The sequence below is a fragment of the Chinchilla lanigera genome, unplaced genomic scaffold (assembly GCF_000276665.1).
Source record: "Chinchilla lanigera isolate Chin_1 unplaced genomic scaffold, ChiLan1.0 scaffold00009, whole genome shotgun sequence".
Lineage (NCBI taxonomy): Eukaryota > Metazoa > Chordata > Mammalia > Rodentia > Chinchillidae > Chinchilla > Chinchilla lanigera.
Window position 1 is genome coordinate 7,374,986 of NW_004955410.1, and position 27,779 is coordinate 7,402,764.

The 27,779-nt window shown below is 38.4% G+C and overlaps 1 protein-coding gene across 5 annotated transcripts in view; it reads right to left on the reverse strand.

Moving 5' to 3' along the window:
- Phtf2 (putative homeodomain transcription factor 2) overlaps nucleotides 1-27,779 on the reverse strand; it is a 98,277-nt gene that overhangs the window by 30,460 nt on the left and 40,038 nt on the right. For 4 of the 5 annotated variants that reach the window (XM_013510512.1, XM_005377208.1, XM_005377206.2 and 1 more), the window contains 6 exons: nucleotides 12,223-12,279; nucleotides 11,901-11,912; nucleotides 6,114-6,183; nucleotides 5,395-5,553; nucleotides 2,260-2,425; nucleotides 175-339 (listed from right to left, as the gene is read on the reverse strand). In XM_013510512.1, the coding sequence (XP_013365966.1) occupies nucleotides 175-339; nucleotides 2,260-2,425; nucleotides 5,395-5,553; nucleotides 6,114-6,183; nucleotides 11,901-11,912; nucleotides 12,223-12,279 (629 nt within the window). The remainder of the gene's footprint in view (nucleotides 1-174; nucleotides 340-2,259; nucleotides 2,426-5,394; nucleotides 5,554-6,113; nucleotides 6,184-11,900; nucleotides 11,913-12,222; nucleotides 12,280-27,779) is intronic. The other variant, XM_005377207.2, reaches the window with a different exon arrangement.

A 27,779-nucleotide genomic window follows, 5' to 3' on the forward strand; every position in this document is an offset into this window, starting at 1 on the left:
TTCCGTTTACACAACCCAAAGTAAACTTCATAGTCTCTATTTTTTCACTACCTATAGCACTATCGTGTCAAAATAAAATGACAATGAAGCTGTTACACTTGCAGTCATTAATACTCATTGTCTCAAAGGGACAGTGTGTCTCCAGGCCACTGAAAACCTTGAATGCATACAAACCGTGATAAGAAGAACGCAGCACGCCAGAGACCCCTGAAGACAGCACCGACACCGGAAGAGCTGCTTGGGCTGTGGCTCTGGACGGCCCCCTCCTGTGTGTTGTCTGTGGTACTAGAACCATCTCCTTCCCTGTGCACTTCCAAGTGAGCTGCTTTCCTCAGTTTCCTTTATCAGAAGAGATTAAGAGTGGCAGGTAGGTTTAAAATTTTCTTGGTATGGCAGAACATTCAAAACTATGAAAAACATAAACACAGGAACTGTATTACATAATAAAATTCAAATTTACTGGATAAAACATCATCCAAACATCATACTAATATTCACTTCTAGATACCAGTTTCTCTAAATGTTAAGGTATGGTTCCTGGCTCATCCTGACAAGTCAGTGGAGAGAAAGTTGTAAGGATCACTCGGGACAGATTATTTACAAAGCACTTCTTCCCTATTTGAATAACACTTATCTGCAGATGAAGAAAGAAGAAAATTTAGATTGCGAAGAATTATAATCTAACTAACCAACAAAACAATTTATCTAAAGCAGGTATTATCTTTTAAAAATGAGATGGGTTTAAATCTCAACACCGAAGCTGCTTTTGCTGCACCATTAAGAGAAACAGATCCCAGGTCTGATTCCCAGGGCTCCAAGAAGAACTCGACAACTGCATTCATCTGCTACCACTGTTAAAAGCCAGGCCACCTCAAGAGGAACTGCCCTAAGAGGCCCCACGGGCCATGCCCTGGATGCAAAGGAGACCACTGGAGATCGGTCTGCCCTCTGAGGTGGAGGCCCCAGAGCTCAGACCCATGCTACCAGTTAGTCCAACAGAATGAGAGGGCTTGGGGCATGGTCTGCCTTTTCCCTCTGGCCAGACCGTCATCTCCATCGAGGAGCCCTGGGTAATCATGACTATGGAGGAACAAGAAAACAGCCTGTTGCTAGACACAGGTGCAAGTCTCTCGGTCCTTCTTTTCAATCTTGGCCTTCCTTCCAGCCGTCACACCTCAGTGAAACGAGTCACTGGTGAGGAGGTAATACGCTATTTTTGACAACCCTTAGGCTGTAACTACTTGTTAGATCCTTCTTGCATATCTCTGTCTTCCTGAGAAACCACTTTGAAGATACCACCACATATTACAGCAGCCATTGATATCTTCCTACTAATCTATCCATAACTGTGTAAAGTTTGTAATGTTCCTATCCTATTTCATAAATGGATGTATGTTTATTATTATGTGTTTCCTACAACAACCATTGAGAATAGTTAATGATTTTTCAATAGGTCACTCATGTATAGCTCTATTTATTTTCTTTAGAAGCCACTTTGAAGATACCAAAGTATAGCACAACAACTCTTGATAATCTCCTACCTCTTTTGTCTCTAACGCACTATTATTTGTCTATTTGTTTTCCTGAGAAACTATTTTGTAGATAATAATATGTAAAACGATAACCATTGATAATTTCCTACCATTTTGTCTGTAATATGCTAAGTCCCCCCTATTATTATGTTATCCTTGTTTTACTCTTTAAGATAAAAAAAAAAAAAGAAATCTCAACACCCAAAAACTGTCACAAGCTCATAGCAATGACATTCAAACAAGGAATTGCTCCAAAAGACCCTTCAAGCAGAATACCACTGTGCTTAATACCCAGTGAGAATTGCTATATTTACTTAATCAATGGGCATTAAAATGCCTGCAACAGCATTCAATAAAGACAGCTAGAATTTTTCTTGGTTTGTATTTTTGCTGAGGCATCACAGAAATATAAAATGCTGTGAGCAGAAAAAGGAAGCCTAGCCATGCCAGCTAACATATATTCCTAACACCAGTCTTAGGTCACCAGAAATGAGTTTCGAAACAAAAACAGACACACATGCATGTGGGCTAAAAACGGCCTTGAAGCAAGTCTGGGTGGGGGCAGGGGGTGGTGACTGATTCTGGGGCTCAATGCTTTATTTGATTTGAAAGGACAACTTTACCAGACCACATTTTATTGCACAAAGGTAAGAGCAGTCGAGAACAATCCTGGATTGAAATCACAGACATCGACAAAAAGGTCCCTGTCTACCAGACAGCACAGTACCTTCTTCTTTTACCGCTCGTGCTCAGAGGCGGCTTGGGTGTTCTTGTGGAAACAATCTGACAGTGCACCGTTCCCAAGAGCAGCATCAGCCATATGGGCCCAACCACTTCGGTCAGAGGTATGCTGTGTGTGCTGGAAGTGGAGCAGAACAACACTACTGCGGCCACTACAAGAGGGAAAGGACACACATTTAATTATGGAATGCACAGGTATTCTTTACACTGTTCTTACTTCTTGCTAGACTCCTTCTAAATTTAAACAAGTTTAAAATGTCTATGTTACATCTTGTTTACCATGGCTTAACAGTGGAATTTAGTAACACACTCTCAGAACAAGAGGGCACTCAGTGTAGTCCCTGAAGTTCACACCTCACCAGTGCAGTAAAAATTAGATGCATACAGATTTAACGGGGCTTCAGGTTACATCACAATGAAAAGAAGCATACTAACCTTAAGTACATTTATTACTCTGTTTTAAAAACAAGGAAGTAGGGCTAAGGATATAGCTCAGTGGTATAAGCACCTGCCTGGCAAGCTCAAGGTCGTGAGTTTGATCCCCAGTACCACACACACAAAAAAAAAATTCTAAAAAAAAAAAACCAAGAAAGTCTATGATAGTGTTCAAAGAACCTAACAAAAAGTTTGTCAACAGGGGTCCATGGGACTACGCAGTCAAGTTAAAAAGCATAAATTCACTTGGGCACTGCACATCCATCAGTGGTAACCATTACCATGTGGACATACCTCAGACTTTCTGGACATAAAATCTCTATACTTTTTGGGAGCTTCCTGCCTTCATCAGTCAATGAAAGTCTACTCCCGACCCACCAGGCATGGGCATGTAATCTAGGTTTGCCACAGTTTTAGTAATTCTGGGCATAAAAATAAAAACACAGACACGTAACCCATGCAGGGCCAGTCAGAACTTCTCAACACTGCAATGAAAATAAGATGCATACAATTCAAGGGTGGCTCTGACAGCAGGCTGTGCTCTTAAGTCAGAAATGCTAAGGCTGTAGAAACATGAAATTTTCAGGAGCCACTTCAGCTGTCACCCAAAAAGAGCTAAGCTAGAATGTGACCAGCACAGGACAGTGCAGTCAATGGAGAGGAAGTGAGACCTCACCAAGCCTGAATCCACAACTTAGAAGAATCTAATTTTGTTTTGGAAAAAGTGGAAAATTAGAATATTAGGAGGTTTCTGTTCATTTTCGTAAGTATGATCATTGTACTATGGTAGCATATTTTAAAGAAAGGCCTATTATTGGAGTCAGGATAAAATATGATGTATATGATTTCCTTTAAGACGGTGCATGGTGGCACACACATGTAATCCCAGCGCTCAGGAGGCAGAGGCAGGAGGACTGTCACCAGTTTGAGGTCAGCCGGGGCTACACAGTGAGTTCAAGACCAGCCTGAACTACATAGGGAGACCCTGTCTCAGAAAACCAAAACAACAAAGTTTAATAAATTAGATTCATTATTTACTTTAATGAAAATTTAACTTGATAAAAATTATAACTATACCTACGAAGTATCAGATAATACAAAACTGGAAGAATTTTCATGTAATATGTTACTAACAACAAAAAGATACATTTTAAAAAATGGCTAGAAAGTTGGTAAGACATTTAATTTTATGAATTCTAAGAATCCACAATTGAAAATATAAGATAGCTTCATGAACAAATGTTTACTTAAGCACTAACTATAATAGCAAAAGAAGCTTAAATGTCTAATATTGATGCATAATATTTTCTAGCAATTTTAAATGATGTATAAAGACCCTGAAACTTGTTAGGACATTATGCAAAAATCATATAGCATTGTTTATATAAAAACATCTCAACCACGTATAAATGTTACAAAGTAGATCAAAAGGGAAGATTATGGGAAGATATTTTATCTTTCTTTGGCTTTTTCTAAATTTGTCATTTCTTTCTTTCATGAACATGTATCTATAATCACACGAAAAAACAGGGCTGAGGTCTAGCTCAGTAGTAGGCCACCTGCTGAGCATATGCAAGGCCCTGAGTTTTATCTCTAGCACTAAAAACAAAAAATACCACACAAGCAACAGAGTCTAACATTAACCACAAAATCCTCACTGTCCACTCCTTTTTGCAGATGTAAGATGTGCCCTGGCTTAGAAAAAAATCAACATTTTTTTTTCTTTTTTTGAGACAGGGTCTCACTGTATAGTTAAGGCTGCCCCTGAACTCACTATGTAGTCCAGGCTGGCCTTGTCCTGCCTCAGCATCCCGAGTGCTGGGATTAGAGGTGTGTGCCACCACGCCCAGCTGAAAAATCAACTTTAAATAAAACTTGTAATTTCTACTTTATTTTCATTTACTTAAAAGATATCTCTTACACAGTCTACTGATAAAAACACGTAAATAATCATTCAGGATTGAAACCATGCTTAAAAAAAGAAACAGTACAAAGAAAGGCTTCAACCAAATGAAAATAACTGCTCTGTTAGTGTGAGAGGCTCATAGGAGTTGCTTCTCCTTCAGTCTCCAAACGCTCTACACACACGCTGTCTACTGCTGCATCAACGGGCGGCTCCGGGGTCACAATGCCTACGCTTGAGTCCAGCCTCCACCAGACTGGGTGACCGCTGCCTTTGGATCCTTAAACCATTCAGGTCCATGTCTACGAGGCAGGCATAATACTAGTACAGGTCCATCTGTCAAGGGGGTGTTGGGAGAATTAAACAAGAATCTGAGAAGATGACTAGAAGAGTGGATGATAGATAATGTTTTAATACAGAAGGAGGGTCGCAAGGTCACAGTGGAATAAGCTGCAGAAAAATAAATGTGCTAGGCAAGAAAAACAATCCTGCACAGGTTGCTTTGGAAAAAAAAAAAAAAAGGCATGTGTGGGCGGGGTAGATGCATTTTGAATTCTCATTTTTCTTTAGCCATCCATAGATTTAACTTTTTGTAAATTATACTGAAAAGTACCTGCTTTGTCCTCTCAAACATTTTTAATACCAAACTAGTTTTGCTTCTAACATACACTCACTTCACACTTGGTAGCAGTTAGTATGTTATTTAGAACAAGCCCTAGTAACCCAAAATATATAATATCCTGAAAGTGAAAAGTAAAGTGCATTTGCACCACTTCATTATACCTTGAAGAAGATAAAGAACTAGGAGCCAGAAAAAGATGACTCTCGATGTGACTTGTAACCACCACCGGAAAAAAAAGGGGAAAAATACAACTCGAACAATCCCTTTTCTAGTCAGAGAAGTCCATGGGCTTTCAGGCTTTGCCTTAGCGAATGCAGACCCTGAGAAATAAGTAAAATACAATGACAGATAACATTTACTTTTTTCTAACTTCCCTACAGAAAACATTTCAATGCTTAAAAAACAAGGACACCATGTAACTTTCTTATTTCTGTGCTAAGAGTATGAACATCCAATTTGGAGTAGTAACCACTTTAAAACACATTCTCCTTTCTAGCACAGTAACTCAGATACTTGGAAAAAGATGAATTAAAATGATGTAGAACTTCTCTCACATATTTTATTGTCCCATGTTTTGAATACAGGACAGTATTCAAATGTTCATTCCAGTAAAGAATTACTATTTTCTTAACAAAATGCTTTTAATTTCTGCAACAAAGTTCTGTAGTTTGCCAAGTAAGCACGAATGGCTATTTTTTTATACTTATTTCTGGGAGTGATCTTTAGTGGGAGGATGAGTCCTCAATAGTATTCAAATGACCTATTCTCTCTTTTTTCTAGGACGCTTGTCCTCATTAGGCTCATACTTTCCTAACCTATTCTGACTTTTCCTTATGTTCAATATCTACTTGTATTATAAGCTTATTTATCCAGTACTCACCTCTTACCAGATCAACGTCTATGAGATCTGGCTTCACGTGTGCTGTTTTCTTTGGTTTATTCCTTAAGCCCTGTAATATATTAAGAGTAGAATTGAAATTCTACATATATATTCTTTTGGTCCAGAATAGCAGAAGACAATCAACTTTTAAAGATTTCAATTTAAAATAAAATCTTTAAGAAAAACACTAGACACACTGTATATCTGTTATAAATGGAACAGAATTACGGCACTGTGATGAATTTTGCACTGTGATGAATTTTTTTCAAGACAGGTTTAGAGATGTGTGTAACATGCGAGCCTGTTTATGACTAACAACAGCAACACTGTAATACAAAGACTACCGTCACGGCAAACAAATCTGGGTCTACAGCCCTACGGTCTGGCTCTAGCTGTGGCCCCAGACTGGCACCTGCAGGGCACAGAGGCTATGCAGGGCCTCAGCTGGATGCCGGGAGGGTGTGTGGTTGCAGGAAAGCATAGATCTTAGCCCTGAGGACCAACCCAGAGTCCGCCTTCTCAGCAGAAGCTAGCATGCGGCCCCAGAGAAAATGATGTGCTGTGATCTTAAGAGTCGTCGCTGTCCAGTGCCAGCACTGCCCAGACCACAGTGTCACCTCTTCACTTCAGAACTGGGATATGCTGACCAGGAGCAGCAGGCAGGCAACGTGCTTCTGTGAACTGAATCCATTTAAATTGAAACCACTGAACATGGACTAAGATTAAATTTCTGCCATCAGTACAGGGGGGAGTAGGGACGGCAGTCAAATGTAGCAGAAAAAAAGCTATTGGAAAAAGCAATTACAAGCCAGGTGTAGTGCTGCACGCCTGAAACCCAGCATTCAGGAGGCTGAGGCAGGAGGAGTGCCGTGAGTTTGAGGGCCAGCCTGGGCTACACAAGCTATGTCAAAGCCAGCCTGCACTACATAGCAAGACCCCGTCTCAAAACAAACAAACAAAAATTACAAATTACTTAAGACTAGTATGTTGAAATCTGAAGAGCTTAGGCTGAACTCTTCAAACGCCAAGATGTCTCAAGGGTTGAGATGACTTTCAAACTATTCGTTCCATTAAGACAAGACACTGGGCAGTAAACCTTTTCTTTGGTCCTGATCACAGGAGAGGTGATCCCCTAAAGTTAAAATCACATTAAGAACTGCTGGCATCTAAAACAAACAAGGGGGTAGCAATTCATCAGAATTAACAAGATGTCTAAACCAAGACTGCACACTAAAATCAAGATGACTGACCTCTGAACTCCTGCATATACTCTACTCACCTGAAAGGTTCAAATCATTCAAAGATACACAATAAAAATGGAAAGTCAGAGCTGAAGATAGATACAGCAATAATGATTTTACTGTAGTTGAACATCATACCCCTGGATTCTGTATGCGGAAATTCACTCACCATCATTCATACCCTTAAACCCATATGCTCAGTGCTTTTGTCCTCACTGGAAGAAATGAGCAGTGTAGGGGGGAAAAATCCCAGCTGAGGCCAAAGTCCCAGCCTTCTTGTTTTGGCTTTCATTACTGTGTACAAGGGCTCTTCTCAGTCTATTTAGGGTTACGGTTTTCACATATTTGTACTTCTTGTTGGCAACTCATTGCTGAAAATAACCCCAAGCAGGGTTTCAGTGTCCTGTGTTTCCCAAGGCAGGAAGGCTGTTCAGACATGATCTGCAGTGCTGGTGGTCATGAACCATCATTAGGAAAGAATCAACTATATGTATATGAAGTACGTATCTTCACACAGAAACATAACTTAAAAAGGTATAGAGTGAGTGGCTGACAGCACTGACCAAGGGCTTGGAGGAACCCATTATCTGCCCTAGCAGCACTGGGTCAGTATTCCTAGTTCAGTGTTGGTGGTGACCTCACAGAATGTAACTCTCACGAATACAGAAAATCCAATGACCTCATTTCCACCTTAGCGTCACTCTAGAGTAGCTGACGCACTATAAATCATTCCTAAGATTTTTAATCTGGAAAGGCAATTCTAACCATACATATATTCAAACAAATTTCAATACAAGAAGCACTATTTTGACTTCATGTGGTTTATTAAAATCAAAGTTCACTTTTATTAGTATCAAAAACTTGAAAACTAATGTTTTCATTTGCTTCCTTTCTAATTCTCTATCAGCTTGAAATAACCTTATTGTCTATGCTTTCTGATGACTCTGAGGCATGATTTACTACAGACCTACAATGCGCAGCAAAATTATTTTAAGGCCTTATTAGAGAAATGGTAAATTGTTGTGATTTATACAACTATGCTGTTTTCCTGTCACGTATATTATACCTGACCTTGTGTATATGCAGTTCATTTCCTATTCTACACCCTGTTAAAACATGTATTTTGACTTATACAGTCACGCCATAATAGAACTCCCCCTTCAAGTTGTCTATCAGAATATTTAAAGAAAACTTTCAATGATAAATCAGTGTACATAAAAGATACTGGCAAGATGTAAACATTCATAAAACATGATCTTAATTAAGTTGGGAAATTTTAATTGCTTTGGTGTAAACTACATACATACAAAGTAGCACAGCTTCCAGTACTAGTTACAATCATGAACCATCACAAAACTTAAGTGAACAAAAAAATGAAAACTAAATTTTTGGAAAGAATGAAATCTTAAAACTCTTCATTTATACACAAACTAGAAGGGGGAAATGAACAGTACAAATATAATTAACCTGCAAGAATAAAAATGACATACTTTTTTTTGAATGCACATTTAATCACTGCCACAACGCAATGACTCAAATAGTACAAAGCTGCCTATTTTCTAATAAATCTCTAATTGCACGGACAATGTTGTGGTAAAAAATGAAGAGGGCTGTCAAGTTCACAGAGTCCTTCTGTTTGGTGACCTAGACTTCCTTTGCTCAGTGGGCACGGAGCTGCTGTGATACTGAGATTCTGACAAGGACCTAAACTTCAGTCTCACTTGCCGGAAATGTTACTCACTTCCCCCACCCCCTTTTCCCTCCTGGCCACTTCATAAACATTTTGTTGAAGTTTTAAAAGTTTAATAAGTACTAAAGATGAAAAAGCATGCATTTACTTTTAATTGCATGTATTTATGGGTACCATATAAATAGGTACCAGAATGTATTTATCATAATATCCAAATCAGGATGCACATGTTTCATCAAATACTGATCATTTCTTTGGAATGAAAACATCATAAACCCTTCCTGCTAGCTCTGAAGTCCACAGCACATTCCTATGGAAGCACAGTATGCTGGAGTACCTTGCTCCTGTCTGACTGCACGCTGGTGCCGCCCACCAACCTTTCCCCAGCTCTCCCAGGCCTGCTCCCAACAGCCTCTGGCAGCTGCCACTCTGCTCTCAACCTCCAAGAGATCAGCTCTGTTTAGATTCTGCATGGGTGAGACCTTGTGGTGCTCTACTATCTTTCTGTGCCTGACTTCACTTAACAAAATAATCGCTCGCTCCATCCACGTCACAGATAACAGGACTGCACCTTTTTTACCGCTGAATAGTATGTCACTGCATTTCTCATACCACATTTTCTTTTCTCCTACATCAGGTGGTGAGCACTCAGGTATTTCCACTGCTATTGTGCACAGGGCTGCAGTGAACACGGGAGATCAGAAGTCTCTGACACACCAGTTTCGCTTCCTTTGGATATCCACCCAGCAGCGGGCTTGCTGGATCCGAAGGTAATTCTATTTATTTTTCGAGGAATCTCCATGCTGTTTTTCTCAGTGACTGTACAGCTTACATTTCCACCACAGCGCGCTCCCTGTTCTCTAACCCGTGCCAGCCTCGTCTTCAGACTCTCTGCTGAGAGCCATTCCTACTGGAGCGAGGTGCTATCTCACCGTGGGTTTGATTGCACTTCCCTGGTTAGTGATGTTGGACATTTTTTCATGTCTGTTCACCATCTGTATGCGTTCTTTTTAGAAAGTCTGGCTTAGGTCTACTGGCCACTGTTTTACTGGATTATCTGTGGTTTTTTGCTGCTGAGTTTCTTATATTTTCTGGAGTATTAACCCTTTGTCAGACACTGTACAGTTTGTAAAGACGGCTACAACTCTGTCCGTTGTTTTCTCAGCGGTAAAGTTTGTTACGCATTTATTTTTCAATTCTGGCCAAAGTGCTCAGAGAATGAAGTCAAATTTTTAGTTATAATTACTAAAAAGTTTAAGGAAATGTGATTTGCATCTTACAAAAGGTTTACTTTAGCAGTACCCACTATAGGACTTCAAAGGATAACATTTCTAAGAAAAACACTTTCATGCCTTTATTTCTTTAGTAGTTGCTCACTGCTTTGACAGTGAGATAACTAATTATATAGGATAAGTTCAATACATTTGGTACACTGTCCTCTAAACAAGAACATTTTGCTTTTATTAAATATTAACATTAATATCACTTTCTGTTTTCCTTATTTTACCTTATAATTTGCTTCCATGATAATGTTTAACAAGAATGGAAGTTTTTTTTCAGACTTGTCAACAAATTGATTCTTGCAGTTTATTTTTTATCTATTTGTGTGGTTTTTTTTAAACTGAGAGTCTTGCTACACGGCCTTCAACTCATGGTCCTCCTGACTCAGGGCCCCAAGTGTCTAGGACTACAGACATGTGCCACTGTGCCTGACCAAACTGACTCTTTTAATTCAAAATAACAAAAGTAAATCTCAGCACTTCAGTGACTTTCATATAGTATTACCTTTAACGGGGGACACATTTTAGAAAATAGTTATAGGTCCTATCTTTCCCTATGGTCATCCTACAGCACCACACAGCAACTAACCGAGTCCCTCCCTACAGTAACTTCCTACAGTAACAGTGCTTTTAAAAATGGGGAAAGCATATAAATAATGTAGCAATTTCTGGCTTCCAAAATCTAGCAAATTATGTCTGTATTTTCTGGTTTTTAAATTTTACAAAACATCCACATATACCACGTGATAGGTAGCAGGACCTCCCAGAGAACTCAAGGGCCCTGGCCTAGTAGTTGAAGTTGTTTCAGTTGTCAGAGAAAAGCTGTTAAGTAGTATTAGACCTCTTTGCTATTCCAACTCTCCCCCTACAAAATCTTCCATAACCTCTACAAGGCTACCTACCTCTGGACTCCTCTATACAGACTTACACATGCAGCTCTTAACTGAAGTTACACCTCGTTTAGAATTACGTATCTCTTCTACAAAACTGCAACCTCTTTCATATTTCTGAACTCACTACATAATCTTGTACTTAACATCATAACTTTGTTAAATGTATTAATTCTTCATAAAACTGAAGATTAAAATCAAATGTCACAAGTCTTACTCTTTACTACAGATAACTAAGTTGTCTAAACACTGACAGATTTTTTTTTTAGCAGATAGTATAGACACTAGTTTTCGATCTAATGCAAACTTTTCTGTACAAAACAGAAAATGTCAAATAACTAAAGTAATATTATCTGGGCCCAGATTACATTTAGCTCGTGCAGGAACACACTGATTAGTATCTATGCAAATGAAAAAAAAAAAACATAAACCCTATTACCAGAAAAGTGCTAAGAAACACAAATGTAGTTTAAAAATGGTTTTCATGCTAGCAAAGTAGCCTGTGAGAATGATCTCACCCCTGTGGTAAAAACACTTTCATTAATGTTTTACTGTCCGGAAGGCTTTGGCCAACGGCTCAGAGACTGTGCATCCAAGTCACTCTGTTAGTAGCACCAGAAAGCAGATGTCAATTAAGAGAGCAGCATCTGCAGGGACCACGCACACAGGAGAGCCTCAACACTTACCAGCTTAATAAACTGCACAGAGCAGCGACAGCATCAAAGGGGAGGAAAAGCAAACTAGAAGTATAAGGCGACAAGTGAAAAAGGAAAAAAGCTGACAAGAAAATAACCATTAGAAACTGAACTTTAAGAGAATGGAAAGACACTCACAAGGAAAAAACTTAGAAGACACATGACTAGATCATCAGAAAAAGTTTACCACTTTATTTAAAAATTTAGAAGAATATAAATTTTTATCTTGAAAGTATGTGGAAGGGCATTAAATGAAATGTGATTAATAAATTTATAGAATTATGTTTTAGGATAGCATGAAATACTTTGTTACCTTGATTTCTCTCTGTTCAACAGATTTTTCCCATATTTGCTGATCATAAGCACCAATCTGTGAAAAAAGTAAAAGACAAACACTACATTAAAAGATCACTGCTGCTGCTCTACTCTGAGCTACAAGCTACTCAGCGTTCATCTGACACAGATCAGATTTAGCTCTGTCTCAAACTTCTGGAATCAATACTGTATTGCAGTGGCTCTCAAAATTCAGTTTAAAGAGCAGCAGTATTAAGGAGTGGCAGTACTGGGAACTTGTTAGAAATATAAAGTCAGGGGCTTCACCCCAGGGTTACTAAATCATAAATATGAGAGTGAGACTCAAGTGGAACTCAAAAATCCGTCTAAAGACGAATTTGACATTTGGAAACCATGACCCTAGGGATTTCTTTATTTTAAAACATGTACACAACTACTACAGCACTGGTATATTTTACCAAAAAAATAAATAAATAAATAAATAAATAAATAAAAGTAAAATAGGAATCCCAGGTGATAAATCCTTCATGGAGTTACTTTTTTAAAGATACTAATATTCATAAAAATGTGAACCATAGTTATCATTGAAGTTTAAATTAGAAAATAAATTTGTGAAACACCTAAAGATACAGGGAAAGAATGAAGAAGTACAATTCCATCTAAAGTAGTTCCTGTCTAGTACTCTCACCACTGCAGGATGAATAAGCCACTCCTTACTGTTCCTACACAAGGTCTATGCTTAGATTCTGTTATGGTTTACATCTAAAATGTCCCTGGAAAGTCAGATGTGCTGGAGGTGGGCCTAATCAGAGAGGTAGGTCGCTGGCATGGTGTGTTCTTGTCCCTGGCTCCGACCTCCCTCTATTTCCTGGCTGCCATGAGCTGAGCATCCTTCCTCTGCCAGGTCCTTCCACCATTCAATGTCTGCCTTGGGGCAGCCAACCATGGACTGAACCACACTAAACTGTGAGCCAAATAATTGCCCCTCCATTAAGTTTCAGGTGTCAGGTATTTTGTCCAAGCAAAAAGAAACCTTACTAATACAGATCTTATTGTCTCCAGGCTCTACTTACTTTCCCATATCCAACAGAACACAGATATGAAGCTTAAAAATTAGAATCCTGAGAAATTTTAAAATATTTCAGATAATTACATCTAAGGGACAAAAGACAGGTAAAGACCAGATACAGATAAAGCTGTAACAGAGAAATTAAGGAGAATTTTCTGACTTAATATCACTTTACTCCAAACTTTTTTCACCTACACATTATTTTTTAATGTTATTTCAAGAGTGAGAACATGAGAATGGTTTAGATACACATGAAAAAATAGAATAATTTAATAATGACTAACAGCCTTCCTACCTCCATTTCTTTTGTTCCTTATTTTAACCATACTAATTATTCTAGTCCAATAAAATCTTGTCCACTATTTCACAACTTTCCTGTGACTCCCTTCATATTTTTACAAATCATATTATGATACAACATAACCTTAAAATTAAAATCTCAAATCTTAGATCAAGCCACCTAGATTGAAAATCTCACTTATGTGTGACCATAAGACAGGGTTAAAAAGGCCTAGGTAAGCAACAACCAATTTGTTACACTTAATGGCAGAGCCGAACTCCAGTAACTAGCTGCCCCTAACCCTTTTAAATTTTGAATTAATTGAACAATCATGTTCATTAAAAATAGAAAAGGTAAATGAAGGAACATAGATACCACAGGAATAATTCTACTAACTGGATAATTCAGACTCAGTTAATTTAAAAAAATTTAACATTTTAAAAATGTGTACCCAATTCAATGCATTGCAAACTTTTTAGTGAAACAATAACCAACACTAATAAAAAATTAGGTGCTCATATGTTTTAATGAGTTGGGCAGTACTTTGTTTTCATATACAAAAGAATGCAATAATGCTTATCTAGTAGACCAAATTTTTAAAAATGTGACAGCAGGATATGGTGGCCCACACCTGTAATCCCAGCACGTAAGGCAGGAGGATTGCCACAAGTTTGAGACCACCAGGGCTACATACTGAGTTCAGACCAACCTGGACTACATAGTAAGAAGCTGTCTCAAAAAATAAAAAAATAAAAAATAAAAAATAAAAAAATAAAAAGCAGGTGAGTCCTTGGCATGCTGAAGTTCAGTGTAATTACAGCATGGTACTCACAGAGAGCAGAATGCAATCTTCAGGAAAAGGACTGATAGCTAGATATTCCTGCAACAATCCACAGGATAAAATGGGTTGCTTTAACAGAGAGGCATGCAGTGAGTGAGAGTGAAGGCAACTGTCACTGTCAGAGAATACCTCACAGGGCCTTAACTTCTTTTTCTGTACATGAGTGCCATTTCAACCATAAGTCATTAAGTGTCTCTAACTGTAAGCATCAACTCTTTGCAACTCATTTCTTTTGTTTTAAAAATACTATCAGAATAGACCACCCAGTTACATAAACAAATATCATATGGAGAGAACTGGAGGTGCTATGAACCTAAATGTAAATTCCAAAGATGTTCAGGACTCTGCCTTGGGAGGCATATGTTCTTAAAACGAATTTAGTGTGAATCACCTCTGAAAACTTCATTTCTTTGGATGTGTGTGTAGCACAGACAGTGGTGGTGGCAGAAACGTGGAGTGGACAGTGAAGCAATTCTAAAAATCCCTTCCAGCCTAAAGTCTTTCTCCTCATTCCAAGCAGAAATCTGGCCTGTGAGATCACACCCCCTGGGGCTGGGGTCAAACCCTTTTGGAAAACACCAAACCTCCTGTCTGTCCAACCTCACAGATCAAGAAAGGATGGGACACATAGCCTGAGGAAGAGAAGAACCACCTTCTTATCTTGGGACCATGGGTCAAGAACAATTCGCAGAGCGGTGCTATCAAAATTAAAACATACCTTCCCTTTTACCTCTGACATACAAAATACATGGCACACTTGATGTGACAGCTGTTTCTGTTTCGTATTTCTGCTACGTAAGATTAAACCACAAGGCCAAGTTCAATTATAGTGCCCATAGAAAGGAAAAAAATATAGTATATTCTTTTTTTTTTTTTTGTACATTTATTTATTTACTTATGTTTTTTGAGGCAGGGTCTCACTATGTAGTTCAAGCTGACCTTGAACTCACCATGTACTCCAGGCTGGCCTAAACCTTGAGGTGATCCTCCTGCCTCAGATTACAGGTGTGTGCTACCACGGCCAGCCAGTATGTTCTTAATGCACATAAAAAACAAAAAGATGCTCAGTAGTAACATTTATCTAATAAGACAATGCCTAGTTTGTATTTAAAAAGGTGCTGCCTACATTTATAGGAGCCAAAGAAAATAGGCTCAAGTAACATTTTGTTGGTAGCCCTAGAGATACCCAGTAAGAATCTTCTTACATGGCAATCTGTTTCAAGGAGGGAAAAAACACTGTTCCACATTGTGAAAGGAGACTGAAATCCTGATTCACGTTTTACAGCCAATAGCTGGGTTCCTGTTAAGTATGTGAAATTCATTCTCTGGTGCCTAGCAACAGTAAGCAATTTTATCAGTGCTTTTGCTACTACTTTCAGAGAGGTCTAAATACAGTCAGTCTCTGCAGTGCTCCTACCCAGCCAGAGCTGACTCACAGTCTGCTTTTGTATTCCAGATGACCCGTGCTCTGCCCTCAGGGCATTCATCTCTTATCTTCAGCAATAGATCTACCAGTCTTACAATGACCTCTTACTACACTTTCCCTGGGAGGAGCAAGGATAATTTTAAATTTTCTTCTTACAAGCTTGAGATGTTAGTAAGGATTGCCTCCTCAGTATCCTATAGCCATGACGAGGAGGAGGCCAAGGAGAGAAAACAAAGAGGCAGAGAAAAGGCAGCTGCTTTTGCTGCAGCACCAAGAGAAACAGACCCCAAGTCTGATTTTTGGGGCCCCAAGAAGAACTCGACAACTACATTCATCTGCCACCACTCTTAAAAGCCAGGCCACCTCAAGAGGAACTGTCCTAAGAAGCCCCCTCGGCCATGCCCTGAATGTAAAGGTGATCACCGGAGATCAGTCTGCCCTCTGAGGTGGAGGCCCCAGAGCTCAGACCCATCCTACCGGTTAGTCTAACAGGAATGAGGGGGCCTGGGGCATGGTCTGCCTTCTCCCTCTGGCCAGACTGTCATCTCCATCGAGGAGCCCCGGGTAATCATGACTATAGAGGAAAAAGAAAACAGCCTGTTGCTAGACACAGGTGCAAGTCTCTCGGTCCTTCTTTTCAATCTTGGCCTTCCTTCCAGCCGTCACACCTCAGTGAAAGGAGTCACTGCTGAGGAGGTAATACGCTATTTTTGACAACCCTTAGGCTGTAACTACTTGTTAGATCTTTCTTGCGTATCTCTGTCTTCCTGAGAAACCACTTTGAAGATATCACCATATATTACAGCAGCCACTGATATATTCCTACTAATCTGTCCATAACTGTAATGTTTGTATTGTTCCTATGCTATTTTGTAAATGGATGTATGTTTATTACTATGTGTTTCCCAAAACAACCATTGAGAACAGTCAATGAATATTCAGTTGGTCGCTCATGTATAGCTCTACTTGTTTTCTTTAGAAATCACTCTGAAGATATCATAGTACAACAATCATTGAGAATAACCTACCACTTCTGTCTGTAGCTCACTATTATTTGTCTATTTGTTTTCCTGAGAAACTATCTTGTAGGTAACAATATATAAAACAACAACCACTGATAATTTCCTACCACTTTGTCTGTAATTTGGTAAGCCCCCCTATTACTATGTTATCCTTCTTTTACTCTTTAAAATAAAAAATAAAAAATAAAAAAAAAAGCTTTAATTCCTAATTTATGTGAACACTGCCATTCTTGGCAGAACATATAACTAACTACTTTTCTGAAAAGAATGAAGCTGTAAGATACAAGTACCATTTTCTGTCTTTTCTATCTCTAGTACTTGCTATATCATGTCATCTATTTGTCCTTTTATCTTTACAAATGAACTTTGAGCCACTATAAAGGTAAAGATTGCCAAAATCAAAAAAAAAGGAACATTACCCAGAAAGCAATAAAAATAAAATTAAAAGAGAAAAAGAAGAATCAGAGATATTAGAATTTAATGTCAAGCAGATTAAAATGGAAAGGTATACTCCTTTAGGTACTTTCTAACCTACTGAAGACTGATCTAAAAGGAAAACGAACAAGTTGTAAATGCAAAATCAATATACCTAATATATGATATAATGTAGCTTATGTAAATAGATGTTTAGAAGGAGACATGGACACAACAGTGATTATCTCTGAGAAGTATGGGAGAAAACAGCATTTTCCACGGTGCTGTCTAGTCACTGATATTGCATTATTTTTCCCTCACAAGGATATGTACTATTTTTATAAACCAAAATGTGAACCCGAGTATATGGGACTCCAAAGTAATTTAAATTAGTTAAGAAGCAAAATGTGTTTCACAGTCCTATCACCAAATGGTAACTCTACAGGAAAAGTTTACCTCCTCCTCACTTACCTCCTAGTATCATTCTAATTTTGTGGCTTTCAATACACTGAGATAAACAAAATGTAGAGGGAGGAGAAGAAGACAGAATAGGAGGCTGACGGGGAAGACTGGGAAGAAGGGGTGAGAAAGGAGAGGACTATTCTATAGAGAAAAGGATTACCTTTACCTGTTATCTGTCTACGTCAGTTCTCGCTCCTAAGAAAATAATTTGTAATGAATATGATGGTATCAGAAGAACAAACACTAAAACCCAGATAATTAGATGATGAAATGGGAAACAGGCACCACTTAGGAATTCTAGAAAAGAGTATCTTTGAAAAGCAATTTGAAAAGCTACTTTTCGGTGATCAGATTACCCCTTAGGTCATCACATTCAGAACAGCAGTAGCTCAAGTATCAAGAGGGTAAAGAGAAGGTGTCTTACTTCAATAAGGTAGCTATCAATAGTTTAATTAGATTGAGTGCTTAGATAAGAGATTGGGAGTTCACAAATAACCACAAGCAAGGTAAGGGAGACCCAGATTTGCAAACGTGTTTTAAGCACCCAGTTTCTTTAACCAATGGATATACTATAATAGCGTAGTCAAAGATGCAATTTTTCTAACCACTTACCCATGCTTAATTTTTCTGAATCTCATTTAAGAAACTCTGAAGAGCACGCTTTTAATTTTCACAAATACCAGATATTACACAAAAAGATAATCAGAGTCTGCTCTTTAGCCCACTTGACAAATATCAGAGGAAAATTATGAACTAGGACAAATATAATCTACCTTTGTTTTCAGGATTGTATGTCGTAAAAGTATGAATATCCCCAAGGCAAGAGGTTAAAGCATCTCTTGAGATAAGGGAGTGGGGGAGAAAAAACTAAGAAGAGGAGATAAGCCTGTACTGCTGCACTTGGGGGCCCTTTCCATCTCTAAATTGATACAAATACTATTTCTTCTATAGCTTTCTTTGGTATATGCATCATCCATAGGCAAAAATGTTTTTATATGTGATGCGAATGTTCCAAGTTATGTTTTAGTAGGGATTTAATAGCTATTTAATCAAAGGTACTTGTCTGAGCTTTTTAAAAATAATCATCAGAAAATACCCTTTGTCCTATTTAGTGTTCGATTTTCTAGCCTTTGGTTTCCCAATGCCTCAGTCAGTGACGTTGTCTAAGAGGGATGGGAAGGGCACTGGACTGTGGATGCGACCTGCTTCACACACACACACACACACACACACACACACACACACACATACACACACACAGCCTCAGACCTGGGCCTTACCTTTCTTCCCTTGAGCCACCAGAAATGGGAAGAACTGCAATGTGAAGCGTCTGCTATTTACTAGGTACACCATGAAAATACCAGTTCATTGTACATTTTAATATCTCTAGATCTCAATTACCTTATATTCAAACTGATATAGCTGAACTATTTTCAAATTAATAATTAAAACATCTATACAGATGATGACCTATATGGCCACAGAGGGGATTTTTCACAGATCAATCTGGGAAAAGAAAAGTGCAGTGCTACTATGAAAGAGAGCAGAAGCAACAAGGCAGCTAAAAATGTCTGCACAGAAGGTACAAAAATACATAAAAAGCAGCCATGCAGATAAGTGTGTTTTTCCTAATAACCATTTTATATTGTTGACAATTGTTTGTAGTTTATTAGTAAAAATGGAGCTGTCAATATCCAAATTATCATTTGCCCAGATACTTAAAATATATGAGTTGCACTGTCATAAAGATATACCTAAAAGTTTAATTTAAAGGGAAAAAATTACCAGGCTATTAATACAACAAAGTTAAAGTGACTAAACAAAACAGAATAAAATATTAATCTACCAGTAAAAAAAACTTACACCTTTAACCCTCAAAGTTATGTTGTCTCGGACGACATTCCAAAAGGATTCCCAGGACTTCTATTTACACAATGCTGAAACAGGCAAAAGAAATATTTAGAAGCCACTTAAAACTATTAAAATTGACAGCCTTCAGATGAATCTCAAACTGAAGTTAGTATGAAACTAAAAAAAAAAAAAAAAACACCCAACTTATAATTCCAAAGTAAAGATCTCAATGTATTCAATATCGAACAGATTTTCACGGTTTCTTTCTCGGAACCACTGTCCCTCGAACTTGTCCATTAAACATCTAGGGATGTCTCTGAGTACTCTAACTGCTCCTGACAAGCCTTGTTTCTACTACATGAAGAGCAATTCTCATTTACTCCACTTAAATGATGCCTAGTCTACTCTTAATGTACAGTCTTCCACTTTAATACGTTGTTCAACATTTCTGAATCCCAGTAAATACATACACACATCTATCCCACAGAAGGTACAGCCTACAGAATGGCAAGCGCTCAAGTGACTTGATAAGCAAAGTAGAAAACTAAATCATTTACGTGATAGCACAACATAAACTCTGAGTAATGATGATGTCAGACAGAAAGGTGTGGTCTGAGAAAATGTCATAAGCTTCTAACTCTTCCAAACATACTACCACTCCAAAATAATGTTACTAAGTCCCTAACTCTTCTGATCAAAATTTTCTTAAAACTAAAAGCACTATGGGCAGGATTCACAGTCTTTTAACTCAATCATTAAAAACAATCCCCCTATAATTTCAGTTGTTATTTGGAGGTTACCTCAAAAATATCCTAATTGGAGAAAGAAATTGAAGCCTGTTATAAATATTATTAACTGTAAGCAAAGTTATCTTTGCAACTTCCTTACTTTGTCATTTGTTTCTTCCAATCATTATCAGGATCACAACCAGAAGTTTACTATAGAAATTAAAGTGCAAATAGAATGCAAATGAAAATACATTTTTAAAAAGTTGTATCTTACTGGGGAGAGAATATGACTTTTTGAGGAAGAAAATAGAGTTCTAGAATTCAATTTTAAAATATGTATCTAGCTAGCCTTTAATACTGGGATCAAAACGCCAATTCTAAAAACACATTCCATAAATAGATACTAAAATCTAGCTAATTATCAAAGATTCCCTTCATTATAACTAAAGCTCAAGCCACTTAAAATCATCCCATCATGACCTCAAACCATGCCCTGCCTTCTATTAACCCTATGACTAGGGGATGACGGGCCAAATCACAGAGCATGACCAAGGTGCTACTGTCCAAGAAAAGACAGTTAGTGATGTACTAAAACACTGATTCAAGTTTATTAAGGAATTTAAATGCATTCTCATTAATTCAATGAACAAAAATTATTAGGGAACAATCTGCCTCTAAAGGGTTAAAAATCCAAAGAAAAAATATTCAAAGACAGAATCAAGTGACTACAGTGTCAATCAGAGTATTTGAAAGGAGCATTACCAGTGAGGTAAAACTGTAAGAAAAGGAAATTTACTTGAGGGCATGGACGAGAGATGAAGACAACAATTACTAGTTAAGTACCTGGGGCTGTGCTGGTGCCACTCGCCACAAGAAATTAAAGAGCACGTTTGAAAACAATTAAACAGCAGGTTTGAAAACAAAACAATGGCCAGGAGGGGCTGGGGATTTAGCTCAGCGGCACAGCGCCTGCCTGGCAAACGCAAGGTCGTGAGTTTGATTCCCGGTACTTGGTGGGGGGGCAATGGCCAGGGATTATAGCTAGAATTCAAGAGTTGAGAAGGTAAGCATCTGGAACTCGGCAGCAAAAACTAGGTTTCTGGATGTTAGGTGGTCAATCTGATCATCTAGGGAAACTGAGTAGCGTAGAGAAACTAAGAACAAAATATTAATAAGGATAAATATTCAAATGAAGAGAAGAATCAAAGTCAAATAAGGAGACTTTGAAACATCACATAGGTGAGAAGAGACCAGGAACAATACCGTGTACCACTAAAAAAAAAAAAAAAAATACAGTGTACTAAAAGCCAAATGCAGGAAGAATTTCACACAAAAATACAAAGCTAAAACTACCAAAACATTTTCAGTACCAAAACATTTTCATTCATGTTGAATAATCTGGATCTCATTCACTAAGACCTAGAAGTTTGGGAATTTGAGGGATGAGGGACAGTAAGGAAGGTAAAAAATGTGCACTTAAACAACCTGAGTGATGAGGGGTCCCAGGAAAAGCAGATGCGGCCGAGCTGGTATTAGACGCACGCGCCTGGGTTATGCTTGTATATCACTTTTCCCATGAAGGTTCAGGAGTCCAGGAGAGGAGCGGAACTCCAATATCCACACACATACCTGGCGTGACCCAGCACCCTTGACCAGCACTCTCATCTTCCCCAGCTCATTCCCTTTTCCCCCTACTTCTTCTGAACAAGTCAGAGCTAGAGCCACTCGATGGGCACAAGCACAGGGGCCCCAAAGCGAGGTGCCAACTCCCATGGGGGAGCCTGACAGATGGGGTGGCCAGGAGTGGGGCGCACCTGTGTGCTGTAGGGAGCCAAAGCCTGAGCAGGGAGTCAAGCACACGTGAGGGGGCCCGGCTCCCGCCGGGTACGGGGACACCGCCCTGCAGAATACTCTAGCGCAGGGAGCGGGCACAGGGAGAGTCTCCAGTGAGAAGCTTGAGTGGGATGAAGGAAGAGGGACGGGGCTAGGGGAACCAATGAGGACTGATGCCTCAAATACCTGAAAACGTTCCTTTGTTTACTTAGAGATCTCTAAGCTAAAGCTATTAAAGAAGTAAGAGATCAGCCCAACAACATACGAATGCTAATAGGGGAATGGATTAACAACTAAGGCATATTCATACAACGAAGTATCAGAGTAACTGACATTATGGTTTTAAAGGGCATTTAGTGATATGAAAAAGCACTTTAAACAGGAATATAAAAAAATGAAAGATGATCCTATTTTTGTTGGGGAAAAGTCCTAATGTTAACAGTAGAACAACTGTATGATTTTAATTTTTATGGTACTTACCTGCATTTTCCACTTCTCCTATCACAGGCACATTACTTTTACACTTGTGATAAAAACAATATTTTTTAAAATTCAGAGAAAATGGAATTTAATATCCTCAAGAAGGAACCAAATGTACGGCACTAAGCTAAGTGGCTCCGAGTACATTTTCTCATGGAAAAGTCCTATGAGCAGATGAGGCCAGCTGTAAGGACTTCAACTACAACTGCTCAGAATCAATTTAATAAACACTCACTAGGAAAATAAATTAGGCTTTTCCTACAGAAACTTTCAGCTAAGAAGTTAGTTTAATAACAAAACTCAAAAATTCTTACGTTATAAAAGGGTACATAGAAAGACACACACCACAGGACAACAGGAAAACTAAAGGAGCTAAAGAATCAAAATACTCAAATATACCAACTGACCATGAAAACAACATTCCAAACAGGATTCTTGTGGCAGAGGGTAACTTAAATTGAGCTAGGTGGTGATGGAACGAATTCAACTGGTTCACAGGAGAGGAAGGGAAGGGAGGAAAGGAACCTGCCAAGCAACTCTGCGGTGCAGCTGGGAGAACTCCAAGTTCTAGAAGACAAGGAGAGCTCTTTTGGCCTCAGAGGCACAAGCAAGGCTTGGCCACGGGAGAGGAAGAAGCAGCCATGAGCTGTCTCACCCAACGACTCCTTGCTCTTACCCTTCAGTCCTCAATGAGACCAGAAAAGTGACCCTCAGAGGTAGCAATGCTTAGTAGATACAGTGTGACACGGGGGGTCTTCACTAACTCTCAAGTTTCAAGCTATCATTGCTACCAGCTAAAGATTAAGGAACTAAATCTTAAATTTAAAGATTAAAATCATAATCTCCTTGACTCCACATACACCCTCTTTCATACTGCAGTCAGCTGCCAACCACTAAGTACAAAGACCGAAGCCCTGCCACCTTGGAGAGGGACCCCAGCCATGCATCCGTGCGACTTGATCCCGCATGCTCCCCTCCCCTACAGTGAGCCAAAGCCAGACACTGGACTCAGGCGAGCTCATCAGATTCGCTCTCAGTTGCAAACATCACCTAAACTAAAGAAACACAGATGAAAAGCTAAGAGGGGAAAAAAATTCATGACAGCCAAGGGGCCCAACACAACCTTGACTTGTCTTCCCTTCCCAGGTCCTGGCTGTCCGCACTGGGCGACTGACATGTGAGCGAAAAGGAGAAGCAGAATACAGGAGTGTTTTTTCCTGGCCCAACTTTAATGAGAACATTCCTGTCAATGCAAACCAACACCATTCTGCATAATTGACGAGGACTGCTCATTTTCCAACTTGCCGGCACATGGTGGTATGTTCTCGGAGATTTATTTATCAAGGTACTGCTTGACTAGCAACCTTTCCCAAGATGACACCTCAAAGAGAATTTAACTTCTATTTTTCTTAACCTAATCTTGGATCATGAACTAGCGAGACTCTGCTAGTGAAGAAAGAAAAGATCATTAATTATTTTTACTAATCATAGGAAAGTAATTCAAATATATCTTACTTGAACAATTAAACAGAAGAGCAAAACACATTATACAGTACAGGGTAAATACTAAAGTTCTAATTAACAAATCTACAACATTAATTCCCAAGTGATAAAGCTGTTAAGAGTGAAATCCACAGAATTTAACACTACTCAATAATTTTTGGGATTTCTGATAAAAGCAATTTATTATTTAAAATTAAAGGTTGATAAAAAAATTAAGGGTTGGCTTCTTCAGCTCCTAAATCAGAGAAACATAATAAAAGACCACTAACAGTGTTATTCACTTTAAAGTGTCTTCACTCACTTTGTTTCTGTTTGGTGAATCAAACTTACATAGGAAAATTTTTTTTTAAAAAAATGAGTATTAACCATCCTACTTAGTCTAAGGAATTTATCAACATCAGTCCTAATTTTCCTAACAAAACATACATTTTATGAGAATTTTATTTACTCAGTTAAAAATAACCAAAACTGACCTACTCAGTAAATTTACAAGACTTCCAATAGACTAAACAAATACCGTCATGTGCTACTGACACACTGGTTAATAACAGGTCACATTAGCATCACCATGTTCGACAATTAAATGAAGCTTATAAGACTCCAAAGAAGCTGAAAGTACCTAGTGCCTAGTAACCTTACAGCCACTATAGAACAATGCATTCATTACACAGGGGTTTGTAGTGATGCTGCTGTCAACAACCTACTGTGCTGCCAGTTGTGTAAAAGAGCAGCACATGCAGTTATGTGCACTATGTAATACTTGATTATAATAATGAACATCTACTGTTACTGGTTTATGCATTGACTATACAAGTACCGATATTATTGTTTTGTGCAGTACTACTCATTTTTTTTAAATGTTCACTGTAGAACCACAGACCCAGTTAGTTACACCAGCCACAGCCTCATCTTTCTTGCATTTACCATGTCTCCTGGTTACATCCGGATGGAGGGACTGACCTGTGTCATCTAGGTCTGTGTAAGTACATTCTGATGTTCACACAAGAATGCATTTCTTGAAATCTATTCCTGTTTCTATGAGAAGCATAACTGCTAACTTAAAACATGAGCAACAGGGGCTGGGGATTTAGCTCAGCGGCACAGCGCCGGCCTTGCAAGCACAAGGTCGTTAAGTTCAATTCCAGGTACGGCAAGAAAAACAAAAACAAACAACAAAAAAATGAGCAACATAAACAACAACCATTCCTCCCCATTATTAAGATTTGCTGCTCCATGATAGCGGCCCAGGCAGGAAACAAGCCACATATGCCAAGTACAATGCACCATTCAACAACCACCTGAGTGCCCACAGCCAGGTGAAGGAAAAGCTGAATGAAATTTCTTTTAAGGTTTTGGGGTGGAGTCACTATAATAAAAGAGGGTGGAGACCACACCCTGAACAAGTGGGTTTCAACCAATCTCTCTGATAGTAAATCTCTATCCCACAGCCTCTTATTATGATTAAATATATGCAAAGGGCTTACGACAGGGCATAGCGCATAAACAGTGTTCAAGAAATGTCAGCGGCTATTATTAGTTAAGGACTACAACCAGGACAGGTAGGGCGCAGCTGACTCCTAGACTTAAACAATGGCATCTGTCCTCCTAACAATCCTTGAAGTAATCCTTGAAGTAATCCTTCAATTTACAGAAAAAGAAACAGACATGTATAAATTCAATAACTTCCCCCAAATTACAAGACAGCAAGTGACAGAACCAGACTCAAACACAGGATGTTCAATGCCAAAAATCATGTCTCTGTTTTTGTATTTTGTTGTTCAATTTTTAAGTTACTAGGGTTCACAGAGTACAAACAGGATCAGTATCTGCGTGCAGTACAAATTTAAACTACTCATGCCAAAATGAAAAGTGGTATTTATTTTATTCTTTTTTTATTTTAAAGAGAAAAAAGACAAAAATTACAATGAAACAAAGTTTCAAAACAGGTTAGTAGGGCAGTTACAATAATACACTGCATATCGTTGTCTTCACAGTAATTATTCAGAGTACAAGATAGAGGTATGATATCTTGTGGTAGTATTTATCTTAAGAGCTTAAAAACCATTTAAAAGTCAACAATATCACTCTCATTTTAAACAAAGGTAAACTGAATCTCAGGGAGGTTAAGTAATTTACTCAAGGTCCATGAGCATTTAAGATACAGAATTCAGATTCTATCCAAAGGCACGATTGGCCATAGGTTTTCCATTAGCAGTGCCACTTTTCTAAGAGTTGTCTTTTCCCCAAATAATAGCAGTAAAAGCAATTTGTGGAAATTGCTACTAAAAAGCAAAAAGCATTTTAAACTACTTGTATAGATAAAAATAAAACATATCACCTATTTCAGATATATGTATTCTTTGACAAACTGAGATTTGTTTCTCATAAACCAGATTCCTAAGAAGAGTTGTCCCTTTTTTAAAAATTTGATTATAGCAATATCTAACTTTATTATTTCTTCTGTATATAAGAGGTTCTGTGCTATCCTGGAAGAGTGGGAGGCACTCTGTGTGGGGTACAGAAAAAACACAAAGAAGTGTTTCTCAACATGAATGTGTATATTTATGCCATCCTCTCAACTGTCTGAACGACTTCGTAAGATGAACTGGGCATGACTTACTCCCAAAACACATGTCCTGTTAACATTCTGCCAACCTTGTAACTGAGACTCATCGGTCAGTAAAACTAAAAGATCACATGCATAGGAGCATTGCATAGGTGTTTTACTGTATCAAACTAGATTAAATATTTACTTCCTCATACTGTGTAGCACCTAATCTAAAGTGGTACATATACCATAAATGGTATATATACCATTTTTAAAAAATAGAGTGTCACAGATTTCTAGTTAATTGCTATCAGATCATTTTTACTTTGATATAAGAAGAAAAAATTATTTATGAATATTTTATCAATTACCATCACACTTTCAGAATGCTGAGCAAATAGGTAATAGCATGAAAAAAATCTCAATTCAACTAGTTCAGTGCTAAAGGAGAAAAAACTTACAGTGATATGCCACTCAATCAAGATGAGTTCTGGCTTTTGTGACAAGTAAATCTCTTTTGATTTTACCCCAAAGCCCTAAATTTTAAACAATTCAAAGACGTTTCTCAGACCTCACAGCATGGAGCAGAACCTTCAGGGCAAGCAGTAAGCAGCACAACAAAGATCATGACAGTTTAAAAATCTGTCCCAGTATGTCTAAAGCTGATAAGAATTTCAAACTACAATTATAATAACTAAAATAACTGATGAAAAGACCACACAAAAATGTCACTTCTTTGGTATCTAGAATGAGTACAATCACAAAGACAGACAACAACAAGAGCTGACAACGTGGAGAAAGCCAGGGTACAGCTCAGCAGCACGGTGCCTTGCTTGGCAAATGTGAGGTCCTGAGTTCAATTCCCAGTACCAAAAAAAAAAAAAAAAAAAAAAGTGGAGAAATACATCCACATACATTCAACCCCTGTGGGAATGTAACGAAGCACTTTGGGAAGCAGTTCGGCAACTGTGACGTGTAATTCCACCCGTGAGGAATGAAAAATGTCCAGTGCCATGCATGAATGTTTATACCAGCTCTACTCACAGTAGTTAAAAAGCAGAAACATCCATCAACTGTGAATGATAAGCAAAATGTGGACCATGTGTGCAATGGGACTCT